This window comes from Epinephelus fuscoguttatus, linkage group LG9 (genome assembly GCF_011397635.1).
Source record: "Epinephelus fuscoguttatus linkage group LG9, E.fuscoguttatus.final_Chr_v1".
In the NCBI taxonomy this organism is placed as follows: domain Eukaryota; kingdom Metazoa; phylum Chordata; class Actinopteri; order Perciformes; family Serranidae; genus Epinephelus; species Epinephelus fuscoguttatus.
In genome coordinates this window covers 34,027,486-34,050,777 of record NC_064760.1, presented here as the reverse complement: position 1 = coordinate 34,050,777, position 23,292 = coordinate 34,027,486, and the positions used below count along the sequence as shown (strand labels likewise).

The 23,292-nt window shown below is 39.4% G+C and overlaps 2 protein-coding genes across 2 annotated transcripts; one reads left to right on the top strand and one right to left on the bottom strand.

Annotated features, from left to right (window-relative positions):
- Positions 1–1,017: 1,017 nt before the first annotated feature.
- aup1 (AUP1 lipid droplet regulating VLDL assembly factor) lies at positions 1,018–13,318 on the bottom strand. The gene is made up of 12 exons (XM_049586147.1): positions 12,996–13,318; positions 11,026–11,163; positions 10,333–10,483; positions 9,627–9,814; positions 8,709–8,781; positions 6,053–6,126; positions 5,564–5,630; positions 5,173–5,275; positions 3,559–3,696; positions 3,263–3,402; positions 2,914–3,002; positions 1,018–1,391 (listed from the first exon to the last, which is right to left on the bottom strand). Exons 1-12 carry the CDS (start codon positions 13,034–13,036, stop codon positions 1,346–1,348), a joined length of 1,248 nt encoding a protein of 415 aa, XP_049442104.1. The 5' UTR covers positions 13,037–13,318; the 3' UTR covers positions 1,018–1,345.
- Positions 13,319–14,621: 1,303 nt separating this feature from the next.
- ctsf (cathepsin F) lies at positions 14,622–22,937 on the top strand. Its single transcript, XM_049585975.1, has 14 exons — positions 14,622–15,035; positions 15,811–15,921; positions 16,523–16,604; positions 17,355–17,416; positions 17,591–17,663; positions 19,272–19,385; positions 19,538–19,686; positions 19,832–19,928; positions 20,091–20,171; positions 20,348–20,467; positions 20,760–20,824; positions 20,971–21,061; positions 21,137–21,195; positions 22,237–22,937. Exons 1-14 carry the CDS (start codon positions 14,790–14,792, stop codon positions 22,309–22,311), a joined length of 1,425 nt encoding a protein of 474 aa, XP_049441932.1. The 5' UTR covers positions 14,622–14,789; the 3' UTR covers positions 22,312–22,937.
- The last annotated feature ends 355 nt before the right edge of the window (positions 22,938–23,292 follow it).

The window sequence follows — 23,292 nt, the reverse complement described above, 5'->3', positions numbered from 1 at the left end:
CCCTTTCCACTGCTGGTAAATCTGAGCAGGTGCTACTGATGCTCAGTGGTCCCACTACAATTGAACAAAATAGTCTTGACTGGAATATCTCCTGTCCTCTTTAGGAGAGGTGTAGTCATGGGAACGGTTACTAACAATAACAATTAAACAAACTGTTCAAGACTAGAGAGTGGTGAGCAACACTGGCTCATTCACTATGAGACAAATGATGTGCAGTGCACGCTGAATGTCAGATTGGTCATATCCTGATCAAACAGGCCAGAACAAATGTATTTATTGAATGTGATACTTTAATGCAGTGTGAACGGGTGGTGTAGATATGCAGACCTACTGGTCCTGTTAGAAAGCTGTGTCAGTGCAATGTGACAGCTGGTAAAGACTAAAATAAATAAGAACTTCATACTAATTTGTCATGTACTGTTTGTGTTTATGTCTATAAAGTCATGCCTCAAGATATTTCCATATGAGCCAACATAAAATTTGTGACAGCTCTTACATCCAGTCTAGGATGCAGTTTTGAGTCTTACCTTCTAGCTCCCTCTTATGGCAAGATTTGATTGTCTTGGATTTGAGAGAAATGCAGAGGTGCTTTGGAAAATACATAGAAATATGACAGTTGTCCTTGAAGGTATAAATTAAATATTTAAAATATGGATTATATGAATGTAAATCTATTGTGTTAAGAAAGTATAATCTGCAGTTTTTTTTTTAAATTAACCCAAATAAACTAAGAATAATGGAAAGTTTTCACAGAAAAAAATGCTAATTTTTAATAAAGATTATTATCTAAAAAAAAAAAAAAGAAAAAAGTTTTATGAAAAAAAAAGACTCAATGAAATAAAAATTTAAATACAGAAAAATACAGAAATGGAAAATTTACAAGATTGTCTTGTTCATTCAGAAATGCATCACACTTCTGGATATGCGTAATTCCCATTCAAACTTAATAATTTTCTTCTCCAAGCCAACACGTAGACATTTGAATCAACACTGAATCGAAACACCATCAGAGACAAATTTCTTAAGGTCAAGCTGAACTTTATTTTCATCGACGACTCTGGACATTATAAAAATAAATAGATGATTCACAGTCAGTGGATCGTAATACAAATTGTTATCAAAATTATGTATCAGCCAGAATGAAGAATTAAACACATGCATAATCACCATTCCATCAACCTATACATGTTCTGAATACTTGTCTCCAGTATTTGCAATTAACATCTGTTTTTGCAACAGAACCTTGTTGACGGAATATAAAATCACCATTCAAATTAGACAGCTATGCAAGTTGAATATGCTTCTCTCTGACATGTTTTCAATGATGGCTTGACCCAAAGTTTGTTCAGTGACTGTCTTCTCGATCCAGTCCGTGTTTTTCGATGTAGCGTCTAGAGAAGGGAAAGCAGATAGAACTATCAGTGTTTACTTCATGAGAGTTAGTTTCACCTGTCAAGAATAAATCACACCTGATAAAGACGGTTAATACGACACATACACTTCACTACAGACAGTACATGTATCATTTTTCTACCTGCTTCAATGAACGTGGTCCTGACACTGCCTCTCTGGACTAAATTAAAATGACTCTAGTGCCTTATGGCCAAAGTCTCTCGTAAAACTAATCTGTCACATCTTAAATGGGGGTTTCACCTACAATATACATGTATCAGCCACAACATTAAAGCCACTGACGAGTCAAGTGAATAACATCTACCACCTTGTTACAATGTTATACTAGGAAACCTAGGGTCCTGGCATTCATGTGGATGCCACTTGATGTGATCCATCCACCAAGACACTATCACAGCTCAAGTGTCCCCCTTTATGGCAACGGCACATCTCAGTGGCAGTGCCCCCCCAACCATGACAATGTGCCGTAACACACTGCAAAAACTGCTCAGATTTGGCCCAAGGAACATGACACAGAGCTCAAGGCGTCAATCTGGCCTCCAAATTCCCCAGATCCCAATCCCACCGAGCATCCATGGGACGTGGAAACCCCAGAGTCAAGTCTCATCCAAGGTGGCACCTCTTTGGATCAGACTTGACTGACCTGTCGAGGCATAGACTCAGGATCTTTTGGGGCAGTCCTGTGGTGTCTAGCCCCAGGCCGTTAGGAACGGACCATTTGAGTTCCGAGAGCTGCAAAGTGGTCTGTCACTGGTTTTAATGTTGTGGCTGTTTGGTGTACAGTACATCTAAATTACTTGGGTCCCGGAGTAATAGTTTGTTCAATATTTGAACAGGAACACTGCAACTATCAATGGAGCATTACACTGAGGCCCACTGGGAGTATGTCTTTCCATGTACATAATAATTTTTCAGAGCAGTAGTTTAACCTACAAACATCTTTTGGCCACTTGGGAGCAACAACAACAACATTGTCACAGAAGTTGTTTTGCTACTGGTTGACTATGCTTTCTTCCAAATAGACAAGAGCGTTATGAGATCCCATGTCAGACGGTCCACTTTTCTTTTCGTGGCTTTTTCCAGACAGTCTGGATTTCAGAACAAATCTGTGGGGTCCAAATTAGTGGAGACAGGTGTATTTTTACATAAGACCTGAGTACTGAATGACAGACATGACCCTAGGACTGAATTCAAAGTAAATCTCAGACCAAATGAATATTGCAAAACTGCAAGATGTTGTGCATAATGAAGCAGCTTTGGCTTTTCTCTGAGGTGCCTTATTAACATGAAGTGAACAGACAGGAGGTACATTCAACGGGTCCACAGATATCTGATTAAAACAATGGTTGAGAGACTAATGGGAGATTTTATTCCACCATGTGTGGCTGACTTTTCTGCTAGTTGTGCTGCAATATTTAGACAAGTTCTGCTCCTCCTGCTAACAACACAATAATCTTTTATATGTTGTTATAATAATTGCTGATGGTTAAGAAATCTCACCTTCTTGCAAAATTATACAGCGCTTCTTTTCTCTCTTGGAGAGACAAATGTCTGTCAGCTGGTGATTTCCCAAAAGATTTGGCAGCAGGCTGTGGATGAAAAGAAAATGGAATTACTAATTTAGTAAATAACAAGCCTGTTAGGTAACATTTGAAAACAAATGCTATCTATCAATGTGACACATGATAAAGTAGCTGAACTAAAATGCCCAATATTTAATTATTTCTATGCAACTCATAATTCCTCAGGGAATCCTAAGAAATATGAACTTGTTGGATTAAAACAGATCCTAAATGATTAATTCCCCAATTAGAGATTTCATACAAAACAGCATGTTGAATCACCGAACCTTTATGGTGGGAGCAGAACAAGAGGAGTAGGAGCTGTTCCTAGAGGACCCAAATGTCGACGTCCCGGTTGCTTCCATCGGCCCTTCGTCCTTGTTCTCCAGCAGATTTGTTATGGTGGTGTCAACACAATTGGTTTTAGCTGTTCACAATCAAAAGACAACTGTAAGTGCAGAGCAATTTAAACCCTGAAGGATGTGTTAGAAATTGGAAGAATGGATGGAGCCGAGTGAGCAATATGACAGCACATTTCAATGGGGTCGGCAGGGATATGGGGTCCACTGAAATTGGGCCCTACCTAAGTCCTTTGTGATGACATTCAGTGGGACATGAGGCAGCACATCCTTCACCTGTTGGGCCATCTTAGCAATCCTATGTTCATCTGAGCCCAAACTCTGGACCATGAATCCAATGCCAATAGAGGCAGGTCTGACACCTAGGGTAAGGAAGAAAATCAGCAACATCCCCTCCAAACACAACCAGCTGGATTCTTACATGTAGAAAATCAGGAGCCGTACTCACAAACATTCTGAGATTACTCTTAGGGCACTCCTAACTTAGCCTAAAAATTTCTATCTTAGAGCAACCCTGAGCAGGGAAGTGAGCATGTGCGGTCGATCACGTTGCTGGATTTGAAACTTTATTTCTGAGCCCAGACACACCAAACTGACACCTAAGAAGTGGTGGCAACGAAGGCCAACTGTTTGCACACGTCATACTCCCCTGTGTCTCGGCCTAAAAGTTGCTCATGAGCACATCTACAGCTACAGCCAACTAGCACGTATGTTCTGCGTCTGCATGAGAGGAAATAACTTTTCATGGCAGCGGAAGGTGACAGTCTGTGTTTGTGATTAAAAAACAAAACAGAAGACGAACAGGATGGATTCAAGATGCTAGTTGGCCCCAAACCGATGCTGAAAGAACAACGGATATTTACTGTGCACTAGCAAAAAATAAGACAAATATTACAAACCCTTACTGCTAAAAAAGCTCAATGGCAACAAAAGCTCTCATGCCCTTTTGATTTTAGCTCTTTGTTTTCCTCACTTCCATTTCTCTTCTCACGTACTGAGCTGAACTGCCAATCAGAGTGATTAGTTCTCAGGTGGGCTCTGCCATCTCCTACCCCTATTTAACATGCTGAACTGTCTGGAAAAAAAGCCCACGAATGGCCGACCAGTGCCAATGGTGCGGGACACGTGGCAAAGACACAGGCAACAGACGCTCACTGACAGCCCGACGCTGACTAATAGGCGACTGTTGACTTGGTGTGTCAGGGCGGTAAAAGATGAGACTGGTTGTCACAGACATGCCCTTTTGTGAGCCTGCAAGGCGTAGACACCCAGTGGAAATTAAATGAACTGCGTCACAGTATGAGACTGAAAGCGCCTTATTTGTTTGTGTGATCACTCTGCTGACAGCAGGATGAGACAGACCCAAGTAATCACTGCTGCATTTTTCCAGTTGCCAAATATCTTAGTTCTGTGATCACTTTCATTTCTGGTGTTGTATTGATATTGCATTGGGTGGGAGATGTGAGCTCATCTTTAATTAGATCGGCCCCAACCATTATCCCTGCACAATCTCATTTGTAGCATTTCATTAACTCACTTTCATCATTATTTCTCCTACCTTTTTGTCTTTCCACCGTTTTCTCTTCTGCTTAAAAAACTCTCAAGCTTCTTAAAAGTCTTCCTCCCTGCTCCTAACAGTTTTTCACCACAAGGCTGACATGCTTGTAACTACCTTTAAACTTTACCAGGATCCAGCTTTAATTGTCCTGAGAATTTTTTAGAAAACATAACAATTCTAAGAATTTTCTTAGAACTCCGTCACTAGAAGCAGGTCTTGGTACTGGGAAGCTTTGTGAATACGGCCCCTGGTATATTTCATGTTTACGTGACTGACTTACCTGTAGATGTTTGTGGCACAGTGTGTCTTTTCCGTTTGATGTGTTCTGCTTTATCAGCTTTAGTGATCTTGGTGGAGACCAAACCAAGTTCACCGGCTAGTAGCTGAAATTAAAGACAGATATAAGACGCACATTAAGTGTACGGCTGCAGCACAAAGGCAAAAAAGAGGAGCCACTTAGACAAAATACAGAGGGGAGATTATACATCTAATAATACTGGAACCATAGAAAGATCGTTGTAGTTAACCAGTGAGGGACCAGAGTGCTGGTGCTGGGATTAGGAAACTGGATAACTGTCTCAGATGTTTTAGTGTATAACTTGTTGTTTTTGCTGTTACAAATCAAGCCCTTTATGACAAACTTCAAATCAACTGGCAAACATTGGTTTTACCTCCTGGGCTTTGTTGGCAAATTCCTGTATGGACTCTCCATCTTGTCGGGACACTGGTGGGAGCCAACTGGGAGGAAAATGAAAAACAAAAAAGCAACACATGACAACAATTGTGACAAGAGAAATATTCAAAATCAACAGGAGACTATTTAAAAACAAAATGTGAAACACAGCATTAAATAATTACTTACGAGAGCAATTTAGTTTAGAAATCATTTAAAACTCGTGTTTATTCATCAACATTACTGGCAAGAGAGGTTGAGCCTGGGGTTGAGAGTTGAACCACAGCCAAGTGTTTTCATCAGCTTTTTTTTTGTTTATATGTAGTGGATCGAGTTTCTTTAGCTCACATCTCCATAAAACCACCTCAGTTTACATGAAAAATGAACAAAACTATTGGGTTATTATTGATCACTCAGCTGCAGAACAGCTGGACTCCACTTTAAGAAGCGATTGCTGATAGTAATAATGATATAAATTATTTAGTACCTTACATGATACACTGTACATGGAGCAAAAAATGTCCATAAGAGCTCCGTCAGCCAGCTCGACTCTGGTGTGCTCTGTGGACAGACAAAGTACAATGAAGTCATGTTGTCATATCACAGTGTAGTGTAACACGTCCTACATTCAGCTATGCACAAGCAGTCACTCAGAGAATATGGACAATAATAGCTGTGACAGGTGTCCTGGTGACCCCAACAATCCTGCAAGTATTTAAAAATAACCCTCACTGGTTGTGAACAATGTAAACTGTAGCCATTGCTGCACACAGCAACACAACACACTATTATTCTCAGTACTGAGATGGCTGGATTAGATTTAAGCAGCCTGTACTAATCAGCTTCTTGTTACTTACAAGAAATTCCATTCATCTGGTATTGACTTTCCACAGCTGGGAATGGTATGTAATATGTACAGCTGTACTGAATGTCATCTTTTTAATGTTCAAAGCTTTTTTTTGAAGGAATAAAAAAAATCCAGGGAGAAAAACCTTATTTCAATTAAGTGATTTATCAGATTAAATCAACTTTGCCTGATAAAAAAATGTATGTTGCTGCTGGACTGTCCCGTTAATACAGGTGCACACCTCACTCTGTGTGCGGCAAGTGGGAGAACAAACAGTTTTTTGACCTAAATGAAAATATTGGTTTTTAAAAGCTAAATGACAACAACTATGGGCTGTAGTGTAATATTTCTTTAGATGAAAACGTTGTGAATTTGGGAAATTATTACATCTATCTTTTCCCACTAAATTTTAACTTTTGGACTTTACAATGCTCTGAAGTTATTCAAAATGTTTGAGTATGAGACAATCCAATGCAGCCACCACTGGATTCTAATTCTACAAATAGTGTAACACTAAGAATGGTGCAGCCTAATCTTTATCTGCAACTACGGTTGTCAAAGGTATCGATACTCTGACAAGTATCGATACTCAAACGCTGTATCCGGATACAATAGTAATTTACAAAAGTATCGATACTAACAGTGCATGCCACCTCAGCGTCTGTCGGGTGCGCGCGATGGGTCCAACGAACATGCGCTGTGCAGGCAGCGTCTGGCAGGCACAGAGCCCTCGCTGCAACCCAGCTTGTTGTCATCGCTGTGCATGCATGCACACATTTCTGTTGCTGTAATATGGCCAGCGCAGCTGCAGGAGGATCAGAGCAGCCAGTTTTGGTAAAAAAATAATAAAGGAAAAAGCGCTCTTTGGAAATATTTAGTGAAGTGAACACAGCACACTGCAGACGGCAGGTACAGCCCCTCTCCTCACTAGCAACTGAGCAGCTGGTGTCGCCAGCATCAAACTAAAATATAACTTGTAAATTATAACTGTAACATTAATAGACAATGTTAGTTTAACAGGACAACACAATTATGTGTGTCTGAAAAGTTATGTTAACTGCAAAGTCAAAGACCGAAACCGAAAAAACGTTTGGTTTCTCCCGTAACCCCTGGTTCTCTGATCACATAGTGAGGTAGAAACAGGAGCATCCTGAGCCTAAACTACCAACTCTATTTGATCAGCAACAAAAATATGGTGCCAATTCACCAGAAACACAGAAAATAAACAGGGCTGTAAATACATTTGTATGGACAGATCTTGTTTCTGGTTGTTATCATTGATGCTACTGTTCTGATCTTTATTTATAAAATGACATGCCTCTTAATTTTTTGCTGCTGTATCGAAAATGGTATTGAGTATTGAATATTTTCCTGGGTATCGATATCGAGTTTGAAATTTTACTATCGTGACAACCCTATCTGCAACTGTGCAGGAATGTTGAGTTAAAGGTCCAGTATGTAGGATTTAGTGTAAGGGTGGGCAACCTGCTGCTCTGGAGCCACATGCGGCTCTTTAGCCCCTCTCCAGTGACTCTATGTTGCTCTACTAACTACTTTTTTTTTTTTTTAACATTTTAGTTTTAATTTTTCATGGCTCTAGACCTAAAGTGATTATTACATTTTCCAGTTGTGAAAATGCTGGTGATTGGTGATTCCCAGTCATGCAGGTTATGGTAATGTTCAGTGCTAGCCAACTATGGTGACTGACAAGAAAACGCCAACAGTTCTAACTGGAGCAAGTGTTTGATTTGTCTGTTCTGGGCTACCACACAATATGATGGACTCCGTGGAAGAGGACCCATTCTGTATGTTGATATAAACAGTTTATTCTAAGGTAACACAAACAAAGTGATTTATAGTGTCTGGTGACTATACACCCATGAAAACCTAGTAATAAATATAATATTACATTTTGGTCAGTAGATGCCCTAATTTCTATGCACTGGACCTTTAAACAGAGCATTCGAATGTTGATTTATAATTTGAATGTCCATGTTCTGAATCAAGCTTTGGAGCTTCAAACTATTACTGTTTTCATTTTTGATTTCCTCCCTTTCTCTGTAAGCTGACATTCTGCATTTCATCATAGAGGCAGAGAAACTGTTACAGGGTTTATATGTCAGTGCAAACAACATGAAGAAATCTACTTCTTGTACTTGTTGTGCATTAAAGATTCAAATGGTGACTGCTCTATATACAAAATAATAATACTTTGCCAAAAGTGTCCATTATGTTTTTTGTTTCTTGTCCCTGCACTTTATTTTTTGTCTTTAAATAAAAGTTTAAATGACATTACCAAAGCAATCAATGGTCTGGTCACCCGTAAGGCCACAGGTTGAATGGAATCAGTCAGAGAGAAAGGCCAGGAGCTGAGGGAGGAAAAATAAGGTTGGATAAGCAAAATATGACCTTTTTTTTTACTGAAGAAATACATTTCTGAACACATCAAATTCATTTGAAAACATGAATATAGTAACACTGAGAATCATGAGATGGTAAACTGCTGGCATGTTTTGTACATGGCATAGAAGAATTTTGGTCTGATTAAGAACTTTTTTAGTGTGCAGTTGGCTAATATAAAAAAATATAATAAACTGAATTTCAGATCTCTGCAAACAAAGGCATTGCAATATTCTTGATCCTGTTGCGAAGTGCTCCTTCCAGTTTTGTTGGATTTCAGTGCATCTCCAGGAGACTTCAGCTGAAGATACAGTACACTTGGTTCTGAGCTACTCAAATTAACGACAGAAATGAATCATTTTGCAGCTGTTTTCACTTCCTTACACTAATTTGCTCATAGAACTCTAGAGGGAAATTAGCGAGGGGAAACAACCGCCAAAGTAATTAATCTCTATCTCAAAGTGCCATGGAAGAGGAATGATAATTTGTGGCTGGCTTGATTAAATCACTTTCTACAACCAAAATCAAGAACATCAGGCCAAAACACTGTCTCCATATCCACATACTGATAGATCCATAACAGTCACTGCTGTGCTGTAGTGGTTTAATGATTGTAGGTAAATGAATGACTATCAAAAACTAGAAACAAGAGAGCTAAAGAAGAATTTGAAGGAAAAAAGTTACATTTTCTCAGTGAGTCATATGTTCTGCTCGCATTACATCAACCAATTCCCACTCACAAATAATAACTCTTGCTCTTAGTGACATGAGTCAAACACTGAGAAGATCCTGAGACAAAACTGTTAGCACTAACCTGAATTTCAGCAGGCCAGCACGGCCGTTTGTGGTGTCCTCCTCAGGAAACAGGAGCAAAGGTGGGGTGCCTTCAGTGGAGCAGTACCTCTGAAGAGACTCTTCTATTGCTTCCTGGCCAGATGCTGAATGGATTTCCATGAAGCCTCTGGCCCAACACACAAAGCCTGTGGAGCCCTCAAACTGGGGCTAATGAGCAGAAAGAAAACACTAAATTCACTGATTTTAAAATTAAATTCCAATCATTTTCACTGGTGAAACAACAAGTCAAAGATGGTAGAGAAAGCATGTAAGACTTTGCTTCATATGCTTCATGTACCAGTGCACACGCACACACAGTCTCCCCTGCACACCTGCACGTGTCATCTGCAGCAGTTTACACACAGAACATGATGCACTTTCATTCTTTTAGTCTTTCTAGGAGAACATTCACAGTGCTGTAATGTTGATATGTAGGAAATCTAAAACATTTTTAGTGCACCAGTTGTCAACACAAAGAAATTGGCACAGTCATTTTACAGGACTAATCTCTGACTATCAAGAGTGTAATATATATACACAGCTTCAACTTAAACACTGTAGTTTCCAGCATACGCAGACCGTGTTGACAGGTGCTCACTGGTACAGGAAACGTAGCATTCTTACGAATTACGGATGGCAAAAATGTTTAAATCATACAATATACTGTATAAAAGTTGAGCACTTACATTATGGCAGGGGGTCAGAAGATTGATTATGTTGTGGTCGAACTCTGTCACATGATTGCATATGTACAGCTTGGTGTTTTTGTCTCTGGAGCGAGGGTTTTTCTGTCTCACGTGCATCCCCAGCACTGAGCACATAACCCTGACAATAAATCTAAGAGAACACAGAAATAAAGGTGGATGCAATCAGGGGCAGTGTCTTCTTAACAAGCAGTAAGCCATTCTCAACAACAATCTCAGTTTCTCACATTTACATGTGTTGTCCAATTATATGTTAAGGTTATTCAATCCCAGTCATCACCTTTTATTAAACATGGACATCACTGAGGGCCATGTCTCATTTACAAGAGGTTATCATGTAGCAGACACTGTATAACATATACTGAGCAGCCACTTACCTTAATGGTGTTTTACAAGTTGGCTGAGTTTAATGCAGTCATTATAGCCGTGAGAGGCAATTATTTTTAATGGGAAACACAGTATGCATAAAATAGCATGTGTTAGCATTAACTGTCACTGTTTTTCCTTATATCTCTACTACTTGTGACTCAATCATCATTACTACACACTATAATATTACTCCGAATAAGATTATTATTAATGACACACGCACGATTACTACTACAACTGCTGCAATAATGACATCTGATAGTAAAATGTGTTATTATAAAAACTGATACTTAAAGAAATACTTGCCTTCTAACAAAACTTTCTGGAAGTGCACAGCTGACCAAGAACACATGAACACCGATAAAAATCCGTATTAGCGTCAAACAGATACCGACCGGAAAGTAAATAAGCAGCAGCAGGAGAACAAATGCATCTTTGGGAAACCTGAACAAAGAAAGAAAAAAATCAGAGTTGCAAGCAACATTTTAATTGCAGTATTTGAAGAGAAGGAAAGATAACTGCTGGTGAGATCTTCACAGACCACATGAATCCCACTGACAGATACACAACGCAATGAACAACCTATAATAGGAAGCAAACACACAAATGTTTAGACTGCATTTATTTCAATACTTTATGAAGTCGTACTGAACTACTAAATAAACGCACACCAAGGTTAACTGCCAGATATCACTGTAATATCACAGAATTACAAAAATCCTGCATCCTACCACTATGTATTAGTAGATTAATCAACAGAAATTAATTAGCAACTACTAACAAGCGGATATTCATTCATTTGCTTATTTAATGCTTCTTAAATTAGATAATTTGATGTTTTTCTTTGCCATACATGATAATTAACTAAATAGCTTTGGACTTTGGACTGTTGGTTAGATAAAACATTTGAAGATGTCACCTTGGGCTCTGGGGAAATAACACAGGGCATGTTTTACTTTTTTCTGACATTTTATTGACAGAAAAATTAATGATTTAAAAAATAATAATCTTTAGTTGCAGCCCTAATCCTCCTCAACTCTTAGGAAACTGTATGGCAGTTAAAAAATATATCACCACCTACACCTGCTGGTAAAGTACTACTAGTAGTACGCAAACTATTATTAAGAGTTCATTGTTGAGGAATATGTTTCATTTGTTTATTTAGTTTTTTATTTGATAAGGATGATGTAATTTAACATAGTTCCAATACAGAGTATGGAACTGATGTGTTGCACAGAGAGTTTATAGCTATTGTTAATTTTCAAGTCTTGTCCCAACTTGGGCTTTTAAATGTATCAACTACAATGATATTAAAGATATACAGTTTAAAATATCATACAACCTCAATACACTATAAACATGGAAGGCACCATAAAATACATAAACCACAAACCACACACTATAATACACATACCACAATATATATACTTAAGTACAACCCAAAACACTGCTGAGGGTTATGTTTTCTGTATGTTAATTCTATGTTACTGAGAAATTATCATACACCTGTCTCCTTCATTAGTGCATTAATGTAATTTTCAGTTTTGCAATAAACCACAGCCCATAACTTTCATTTTCCAGTCGTTATTACACGTGTCTCTGTGTGACTGTCTTGGCGGGTAGCTGCTGGACAACATCTGGGAAGCCCAATATTAAGATAGCCCTAATCTGGCCTGATATCCGACACCATAATCAGAGCTGCTACACCTACAGGCCTTATGTCCCGCCTGCATTAATGTTAAAGATCGGTAATGTATGTTGAGGTGACGTTACGTGGTCAAAGCTCAACTTCCCCAAATCAGATGTGACGTGACATAAATAGCAGTTGTGCGCTCCACACATATAGAGGTGCAACTGTAACGTCAGCATATTGTGACTGCTTTAGAGAAGTTAGGTCTTTCAGGAAACTTCACCCGCAGCAGAGTAATTTCACGCTCTGAAGTTCAAATGAGTTCGTTAGTTGACGCATTTGACGTTAAGGCTGGTAACAGCGCGATGTGAACCCTGAAATTAGCATTGCACAAGGTTGTATTACAAAGCTTAGCGTCAATGTTTACTTAAATGTCACTGCCACACAGCAGAGTTAGCTCGCTAGCTGTGTGTTTATAAAGGGTTTGATTTCCCTCTAGAAGCATACAGTAAGTTAGCTAGCTAGCAAACAATAGATGTCGCCAACATAATATGACTATAGTTCATGAACACACAGGATAAGACCGTAACGTTAGTGTAACTGTGGCTAATTAGCGTTAGCTTAAGGTTAACGTTAGCTGACTTACCGACGAAAGTCAAACATGTCTTCAATCCCCCGATTCTCCATGTCTGCCAGTCGGACCTTTGCTCGGAGGCTAATGCTAAGAGTACAACCTGATCCCTAAAAATAAATTAGTCATAACGTTCACGACAGCAATTTTGTCGCACGGGGTGTAAAGTGGCAGTTAAGATTGTTGTTCCTCCGGTGAGATACAGAGGCTGGAGTAAAACGTTTTGAGCCAGCCAATTTTAGCAAGTTTACAATGTTAGCTTAGCCTAAGATGTTTGAGCCCGCGGTGCTAGCAGCGCTAGCGCCTGTGTGCTTCTCCACCAGCCACAACAACAACACTTCCGGCCAGAGTCCTCCAGAATAAAAGTGCCATGTCCATAAACGTAAACTGACACAACGGTTCAGCTAAATTTAAAAACGCGAATAAATACTCATCATAGCATGTACGTTATTCGCATGTTTTCATGTAATCTGTAGCTGTGCGATAAACACGACTACAGACCTTCAAAGTCAGCGTAGTTCAGATTTGTAGCTTCGTCGTGTCTATTACTTTCAAAATAAAAGTCCACTCTCTCGCAGTTATGGTATTTTGTCTCCCTCTAGTGGTTGTATTTGATTATTATTGGTTTTTACCTGGAATCACAAAATAGGTTGCACCATAATTTTTAGAGGTACAGGCTGATCTAAAATGCTACATTCATACTTATCCAGCGAGAATCTAAATTACAAAGTTCATTGGTATTTGATAATGGGGAATTGAACTGATAAGATGCGTCTGGCCCAATACTAGAGTGGCACTTTGCAGAGTCCATGAGAACTAACTCTCTTGCTGAACATTTTAACAATAGCACTTGGATCAACGCTTGATAACTTCTTTCTTTCTTGCTTCCAAATGTTTGCTGAGGTCTGTATGAAACAGCAGTGGTTCAGAATGTTGCAAAAGGATGTGTACATGTCCAGAAGAAGGAACTTGATTACTGTGTGTGGAATCACCCAATATTCTTTTGAAAGGGTTACCAGATTTATTTGACATGTCCAGTGTTGGGGAGTGAAAATAAGTGTAATCAGTTACAGCCACTGAGAAAAAAACGAATTAAATTACAGTTAGTAATGAAAATGTTGATGATTACAAATGGGTTACATATTAATATATCATTTTTGTATAAAACATTCATTCTGCTGTTTTTCGACATGCAGTAATGCCTTCTTTTGACATAACCTATTTTTGCACATTTTTCAGCTAAACATGTATCAGAAAAGTAATCGAAAAGTAATCAAATGCAATATGTTACATACTTTAATTAAAGCAATAAAGAAATAGTTACGTTACGCCATTACATTTCAAAAGTAACCTTCCCAACACTGGCTATGTCCTACCCTGCAAAGGTAAGAAGTGCCATAGTAGAAGACTAAGGTTGCCTTTTAAAGAAGAATAGAAAAGTTATCACGATATCTTGCAGTCACCAACATAAATGATGAGCATGTGATTTGTCTTTTCATTCAACAGAGTGACGTTCACGTTATCTTAGCTGTTTATTACAGGTTTATAAGAGACGACACTGTTAAACTATGAGTGTGTGTTGCGTTCCATGTATGTTCTTGAACGCACCCCTTCCATAATACCCATGTCTCCTCCCACCACCTCATCCCAGTTGTGTTTGGCAACAACACTGCACCGCTGCCTCTCTTGTGTAAGCACAGCTGATAACTTCATATCGATTTTCTTGTAGGAAAACAAACATCCCTGTTTTTAACCGAGCACAGACTGGACACCGGTCTCTTTTCTCTTTGACGACACACCGGAGACAACATGGTGGTCGGATTCCGTTCTCCGGTAATCCCGTTGCTGGCCTTGGCCGCCGTGCTGGGCTCGGTACTCGGGCTCGGTGAGGACATCGACCGGCCTCTCTTCGGGCCTCCGGGCTCTCCTATCCGGCTGAAGGAGTCTGACCCCGGCCTGATGAAGGCTCTGGATTTCGCCGAGGAGCGCTACAACCGCGGCTCCAACGCCATGCACCTCCGCAAAGTCAGCCGGCTCATCTCTGCCACCAAACAGGTAACGTTAACGAAGACGGTGTAATTTAACATTCTGTTAACGTTTTATGTAGTCACAGTATTTTAGCGTCATATTTAGTCATCACATACAAGTATGGATGGGGAATGTCGGCTGTATAATGTTTAGTGACATCACAGTAACAGATATATGTGCTTAATTCTTTGTAAACAACAGTGCAGCCATGAGCCATTTAAATCTGCGCCATGCTAGCAATAGTTAGCTAAACAAAGGCCGGAAATAAGGTGACTGACCTTCAAAATAAGGGCAGCAACTGTTCACAGCGGAATACATTTTTCCTTATGCATTACGATAAAATGATAAAGTACAGTACTTTAACTGTTCACAGACCTGTTGATAAATCTGTAATTAACTTTAACTTTGCCACCTACTGAAAACCCCGGAATAAAGGGTACAGGCGGCCTCTTAGTATGGTAATGTTTTCATACTGTCCGGAAGTCATATCGTTGAGTTTAACGTATCTTTACACTGCGATCAAAGTGTCTCACTAGAGTCATTTGTCAGCGCATCCATCTGTGCAGCATGGCCTGGTGCCACCAGTCTCCATGCAGCAAAAGAAGCATCCAGATACTACATCACAGTCAATGTACATTCGCCAGAAGCTTAGTCTGCCTAACTGTCAGTCAAACACACATGTATTGAATCAGACTTTTAACACAGTTGCCGTTATGTCTGTTCAAATGCTTTGTTAAGGGCAATAATTCTTGTTTGTCAGTTAAAAGTAATGATTGCATGTGTGTATATGTTTCTTTTCCAGCTGGTAAAGGGTATCCGCTACACCATAACAGTGGAACTGAGCAACACTCAGTGTAAGAAATCTGCCATGCTCAGGACATGTGACTTCTATCCCGAGACACAGAAACTCAAGGTAGGGTGTGTGTGTGAGAGAGAGAGTGAATGCCAGAGAAAGAAGGTCACTGTCATGGTTTAAAATAACACATTTCTCAAAGACATACATTATGTAATAGAATAGAACACACAATGCACAATGAAATTTGCTGTGCAGCTCACAAAACTGAACATTAAGATTCCACACATGCACATTCCAATAATGGGAATGTGCATGTACTTACAGCAATTTATTATTGCAGCAGTGTAATTGTGTTTGTTCAGCAGAGATGTCACCAGTCATCTGATCTTGTGACTGCAGTTTGACTTGAAGTAACTCCAAGCACGCCAACGCCTCATGACCACATGCATGTTTACATAACACTGACACATTAACTTCTTTTTTTGTTTGTTTCTTTGTTCCTCTATTCTCAGACGTAACACTCAAGAGCCATTCCTAATGTAAAAAAGATCCTCTATCTTAGCCAAGGGGGAAAAACAGATGGTCTAAAAATATAGATATACAAGAGACATAACTAACAACACTCTGAATATATACTGTATATGACAACATAACCAAATGTATTTGCTGTTCATAATGTACAATATCTCTGTCCTGTGTATGTTTCTGTTTATGTCAGACGGAGGTGTGTGTGTTTGAAGTGTGGGACATCCCCTGGCAGGGCACTTCGACTCTGCTCAAACAGAAGTGTCAGCCTAAAGGTCAGTCAGCAGCCGAAATCGTTGACGATTCGTGATTTTTCAGTTACAGCTGTCCTGTGGTCAGAGTCAAGCTGATAAACACAGCTATGGTTCACTGTGTGTGACTGTGTCTCCTCTGCACCAGTGTCTTGCATTTAGTCTTACCCCAAGAGATCTAGGTAATCACTGTTGACCTGTGTGGTTTCAGTGTTATCCCATCATGCTCTGCTTCCCCTGTAATAGCAGCAGTATCTCGTTTAAACAATATATATATATACAGAAAATAATCTTTAAAGTGCCGTTTTAAGCCACCATTATAAATAAGGATTCCCAGAAAACGAAATTATTTATGTGTATTGATTGGCACTGATCTTGCCAAGTTAACACGTGGACATCATCACAGAGCATTCCCTTCATTTTGACCATATCTTGTCCTGTTCTGGCCTTAAACTTTGCATGCTGCCAACAGCCAACAGTTTGATTATTATGTAACACTAATGTTTACTTACCTGGTTGATAATTGATGCTTTATACCAAAAAGATAAACAAGGTAAAAGATTAAATAGCGACGAGTGCACCAATAAATAACTTAAAAGCACAAGCAATAAAAATCATGTCAAAAATTATTTAAGAGTTCCCATGTGTTTCCCTTTATTTTACTTACTATTAAAAAACAAACAATAGAATCAATGTATTTTTGACGTGAAACATGAATATAGGTGTTCTGCACACTGACACTTAACATGTATCCCTGGATGTCTCTCTTATCAGTTGAACCTCAACAAGAAGAGACCAACAAGATCTTTGATGCATCAACCAGCCAGCCTCTGGAGGTAAAAATGATGTCATATTCAGACCAATAACAGCCTGACAACAACGCTGATGTTGTTATCTGCCTCTTGTATACTCCATTGGTTGTGTAAACTCTTATCATCAGCTTGAACCTGAGATTGAGGATAAGGTCTGTGTTGTTGATTCTGTGTGTGTGTCTGCTCTCTATCTGGCAGGAGTCTGTGGAGCTGTTGGGACAGTTTAAAGAGTTCATGGAGAAATACAACAAGGCCTACAGCAGCCAGGAGGGTGAGTGCCTGACACCAAAGTATGTACAATGCACGTCAAACATACCAGACATTGCGAGGTACGTAGTGTGTCAACTCCTCGTCTATACATCCTGAACCCTTTATGAACTCACTGACTACTTGTACCAACGATAAAAACTCTTTGTCCTGTATGTAAACCTAAATATAAGGCTAAACATCCCTCGTCCATTCAAAGCCATGGAGTATATTCGAGATTTGTGATTCAATACTTTATTGCCATATCAACATGACTGATTAGAATTTGTCTTAGTTAGCGGACTTTAACAAAGACAAAAATAGTAAAACCACGCACAAAGTCAAAACAGATACATGCTATCCATACCCATAAAATAATCATAAGAAATATAAAGCAAATGGGTAAAATAACATCTAACGGGTAAGAGCACCACACAGTAGATAAAAAACACTAGCACCTATGTGGAGATTTGCAGCAACATTAAACAACCTACTAGTTAAAGTGCATTAACACATATAATGTATACTGATAGGCGACAAGCATCTCATCAACAGTGATTAAACATTGCTACATTTAAGAAATTGAGTAAAGAAGTTTAGAATAGCAAAGAACCCCACAAGACATTAAATGCAACACAATCATGACTGTTTAACAATTTAGAAAGTTCATGTAATTTTATAGAATAAAAAAATAAACAGGTGTAGACAGAGAAGCTGTTTATGTCTCGGTCAGTAAATGGCAGATAACAAATAATCAATAAAGCATATGATAAGGACTGACTGGTTGTTTGAGAATAGAGCTGGAAGGCTGGAGTGATACTGGTGGTGCATTTCAGTACTCATCACACTATTTGGTATGCCAGAAACAGATAAAGTATGTCCCAATACCAGGATGTCCTCATGCAACTGGTCACATTTTGCAGTCTGCGAGCCAGCATGCTTTCCTAGCTATGCTGACCCACAATCCTCTGCGCAGCCGAAGATGCGTCACATCGACTGAGCCGCGGACATTGACAGTTGTCACAAGTCGCGAAAATAATCATTGCAAAGTAAAACCAGCAGAGCTCTCCGAGTTGATCTCCATCACTGGCGAGCTTGGCAAACAAGCTTTGTTCTATTGCCAAGGTAACGTTAAGTAATAACATTTAGATTTACTGCGTTCCAAATTTCATACTTTCTCTTTTTACCTTAAGTTTCGTGCTTCAGACTGCAACAGATGTATGAGCAGGAGGGTCAAAATTCACAGCATAATATTATGGCAAAGTATGTCTGCACACTCATGCAACAGTACATACTTTGTCAGGGCAGCTGCAGTACGCACTAAAAGGTAAAAAAATATGATAAAGTATGCAATTCAGAATGCAGGGAGGGTTTCTAGCTAGAAAATCCAACACATCCAAAAATCACTGCAAGAGAGACTGTCACAGGAAATGAAAGGGTATGTGTTGCTTTACATTCGTGTGTTCTGTCAAAACAGCCCAGTTCAGCACATGCCAAACATTTGCCTGCTCACTCATTGTATTTTCACGTAAAATATAGAAAAACTGATTGTGCATGGTAGTACAACAGTCTTTCACTGTGAAATTCCAAATCATTTATTAATATGTGTCTTATTTGACCTTTGATCCTGCAGAGGCAGATCATCGTCTGCGCATCTTCCACGAGAACCTGAAGACAGCAGAGAAGCTCCAGTCTTTGGATCAAGGGTCAGCTGAGTATGGAGTCACCAAGTTCAGCGACCTAACTGGTGCGTGTCTGCATGTGTGTGTTTGCTTTTATTTCCACACAGCTTCCACAAAGGAAATGCACCTTCTGCTTTTCATGTGTTGCCCCAGCTTTTTTGCAAAAAATCCACTTAAGAAACACAAAAGTTTGACTGCTCCTTCTGTTTTTCTCCAGAGGAAGAGTTTCGCTCCACGTACCTGAACCCTCTGCTGAGCCAATGGACTCTTCATCAACCAATGAAACCAGCAGCTCCTGCCAAAGGCCCCGCCCCTGCCAGCTGGGATTGGCGGGATCATGGAGCTGTCAGTTCCGTTAAGGACCAGGTACCAAAAAACATGTTTGAATTAAAGGGCAGTCACCATAAATAACACGATACTGATGAATAAATTATACTGTATGCGTACTTCATGCTAATTGGTGTGTGTGTGTGTGTGTGTGTGTGTGTGTGTGTGTGTGTGTGTCTTGCAGGGTATGTGTGGATCCTGCTGGGCATTTTCTGTGACAGGCAACATTGAAGGCCAGTGGTTCCTGAAAAATGGGTCGCTGCTGTCCCTCTCTGAACAAGGTAACACACAAACACATACACACACACATACATGTGTGCACACGCCTAAATAAACACAGATGGTGCAATAATTCAATAACTTTCTCCTGCAGAACAAAAAAACTTGTTTGTATTAGAGATAAAAGCCATGATTTGACTGGTTCATTGATTTGTCCCTGACAGAGCTGGTTGACTGTGATGGGCTGGACCAGGCCTGCAGAGGAGGGCTGCCGTCAAACGCTTATGAAGCTATTGAGAAACTGGGTAAGAGAGACATGGGTGGAGGCCAAGTGATGTGTGCAGACATTTTTTTGATCCCAATCTAATCTCTATTATTTTTCATAGGAAAACTGTTTAAAGACTCTTAGCAGCCTGCAAATCATGCATGTGCTGAGTGCAAGCTTTAACTTTTTAATCTCTATCGTTCATTTGCTGTTAAGGTGGTCTTGAGACAGAAACTGATTACTCCTACACCGGGAAAAAGAACAAATGCGACTTCACCACCAGGAAGGTGGCCGCCTACATCAACAGCTCTGTGGAACTGTCCAAAGATGAGAAGGGTGAGTGGGCTGAGCCAATAGAAAGGGGAGGAAGGGAAGACCAAGCACTGATAAACATGTCAACAGAAATTATGACTAAAACACACCAAGAAGCCTTTTTTATATTAAAGTGACACTAAGTAGATTAAATGAACAAATGGTAATGACACAACACCAATGCTTCCTCATTTCATGTAGTAGGAATTAATGGGTGTTGATTTAGCAGGTGTATTAATTGTAACTAGAAAATCAGCTGTGTGTCACTTTGAAACAAAGTGCTGTGAAATGGACTTAAGTACTTTTTCCTCCTCAGAAATTGCAGCCTGGCTGGCTGAGAATGGACCAATCTCTGTCGCACTGAATGCCTTTGCCATGCAGGTAAACACTTACCCACCACAGCAATGGTTGCATGACTCAGATTCGACACACTGTTATCACCTCCATGTAAATAAATACATAAACAGATAACAGCATTGTGTCAACATGCATCTTATAATCATCATTTTTCTCTTAAATTTCTGTAGTTCTATAGGAAGGGTGTGTCTCACCCTCTGAAGATCTTCTGCAACCCCTGGATGATCGACCACGCTGTGCTGATGGTCGGATATGGAGAACGTAAGTGTTTATATTCTGTTGTTATCCTGTTGTTGTTGTTTTTATCACTTTATATTAATGTTTCTGTGCTTGCAGGTAAAGGTGTCCCATTCTGGGCCATCAAAAACAGCTGGGGAGAGGATTATGGAGAGCAGGTAAGGCAGCCTCAGCTACTAACAGTATTTGTTTGTGGATTAGAGAATGAATGCATTAAAAAGGGTTTTTAAAATAATATTTACATTATATTTATATTTATATTTATATATACAATTGTTGAAAATAGAGCAACTAGAAGCTGCATTCTGATTTTAAAATGAAAGATCTCACCAGAATTTCTTGATTTGAAAAGACAAAGGGAAATCCAGTCACCAGTGTCATGTCATGTCATGGCTTAAAGGAAGTGTGTCAGTGTGCTCAGTAGAATTTGACACTGCAAAACCTTAAAGGGATAGTTCTGGTTTTTAACGTGGGGTTGTATGAGGTACTTATTCATAGTCAGTGTATTACCTATAATAGATGGCAGTCAACAAGCCGAGGGTTTGCAGCAGAACGTATTATGGCCACCTTAAAAAGGCCTACCTAAAAGAGTCAGTATCAGTCTAAGTGGACACTATATTAGGAGTATTTTGACACATTTTACCTTGTCATCAGACAGCCCTTTCCTTTGGCACAACATTTTTGCAAATGTAGAACCTCTGTATTCCTACACATAAGTGCAACTGTGTCACACACTGTATTATGCCACAGATCAGCTGTTTTGGTCAGAAAGTGCTGTGGCGTGATGCGACTGAAACAAAACTTCTCTTCTCTAAAGATTTCAAAGATAGTGCGTGTTTGTGTTTTTCCATGCTGTTCAAACAGCTGTGGCTAGTTGCAATGAATATACATTAACACTCCTGCAACACTGAGACAACTCTGAGGTTGCAGTGAACATTTCTCTCAAGAAAATTACGTAAAACCACCATACAACCCGGCCGAACTATCCCTTTAACGGGGCCACAGTCTGATGTTGTCCGGTTGTGTTGCACCACACTCTACATAACTAACTATTGTTTTGTATTGTGCTGCATTAAAATGGAAGGTTTGATGACACCGAATAACAATAAATAGAAATAATTACGTTTCTTTTGTACTTTGTTGCTGCCCATATAACATTTTGAGTATGTATGTTTAATTCCTCTCTCTCTCTCATACAGGGTTACTACTACCTGTACAGGGGGTCCAATGCTTGTGGGATCAACAAGATGTGCTCATCTGCTGTAGTCAACTAAAGCACTAATACCCCATATTCACACGTACACACACATACCATCATACTACATGTACTACAGTTGCCAGCTGGCCCCCTTTACACTACACACACACACACACACACACACACACACACACACACACACACACGTTTGATCCAGAATGCACGAGGATCACAATCAGACACACATAAAGCCCGAATAATGTTACTTTTCCATTAAACCAGACTAGTGTTCCACCTTCATACCTCACACCATGTGTCAGTTTACTAATAATATACCAGCTCTAATAAAGCTAGCTTTGCTGAGGAATTTTATAGAAATTTTTAAGTAAATTTTATGTCTGCATTTCATTCCGTTAGTCCGTCAGGTCATATGATTGCTGTGTTTTAGACAGTGTTGGTTTTAACTCATCTTTCCTCACAGTAACTGAGCCTTGGTTTGATAAAGAGAGTGCACTAGTCGTAGTTAGACTTCTGTCTTGTGAGTTTTCCTGGATGTTTTGTCACGAGTGTCGATGCTAATGCTGTGTAGGGTTTTCCCTGATACTGATCTGCACATTACTACATAACTGCAATGTAATTGTAAAAACTGCTGTAAGACAGAAAGAAATGAATGAAGGTTGAATAAAAAAGTGTGGAATCCTATTCTTTGTGTGTGGTGTTATTTTATATGCACTGGCATCAATTGAAAGTACAAACAAATGTAACATAATTTTTAAAATAGATTTTACTGCAGTGGTGTCCCCAGGATTTTTGACAGGGGTAGCACACCAAAACCAAAAGTCATAACTAAATTTCAGGAATTTGATTATGCTGTTGAAGCATACAGGCTAGTTGAAAACCTAGTCAATATGGATACTCTGATTTCTTCTTTTATGGTTAATATTACTAGTTTTGTGCATAAACTGATACTTATACAGTAATCATTTGAGCTTAAAACAATCCTGTTTTAATGCGGGTACCTACAGAACCCATTTTCATTTAGATGTCAAATGTCTGA

What these genes read in the sequence shown, in the direction of transcription:
- aup1 (XM_049586147.1), bottom strand. Translation starts at nt 13,036, where the DNA reads ATGGAGAATCGGGGGATTGAAGACATGTTTGACTTTCGTCG. An exon ending in TGTGCCACAAACATCTACAG is followed by an intron (nt 3,697 to 5,172) that starts GTAAGTCAGTCA and finishes TCCTTACCCTAG; the next exon opens with GTGTCAGACCTGCCTCTATT. An exon ending in CTGTATAATTTTGCAAGAAG is followed by an intron (nt 1,392 to 2,913) that starts GTGAGATTTCTT and finishes TCCCTTCTCTAG; the next exon opens with ACGCTACATCGAAAAACACG.
- ctsf (XM_049585975.1), top strand. Translation starts at nt 14,790, where the DNA reads ATGGTGGTCGGATTCCGTTCTCCGGTAATCCCGTTGCTGGCCTTGGCC. An exon ending in GGCCTACAGCAGCCAGGAGG is followed by an intron (nt 17,664 to 19,271) that starts GTGAGTGCCTGA and finishes TTGATCCTGCAG; the next exon opens with AGGCAGATCATCGTCTGCGC. An exon ending in GATGGTCGGATATGGAGAAC is followed by an intron (nt 21,062 to 21,136) that starts GTAAGTGTTTAT and finishes CTGTGCTTGCAG; the next exon opens with GTAAAGGTGTCCCATTCTGG.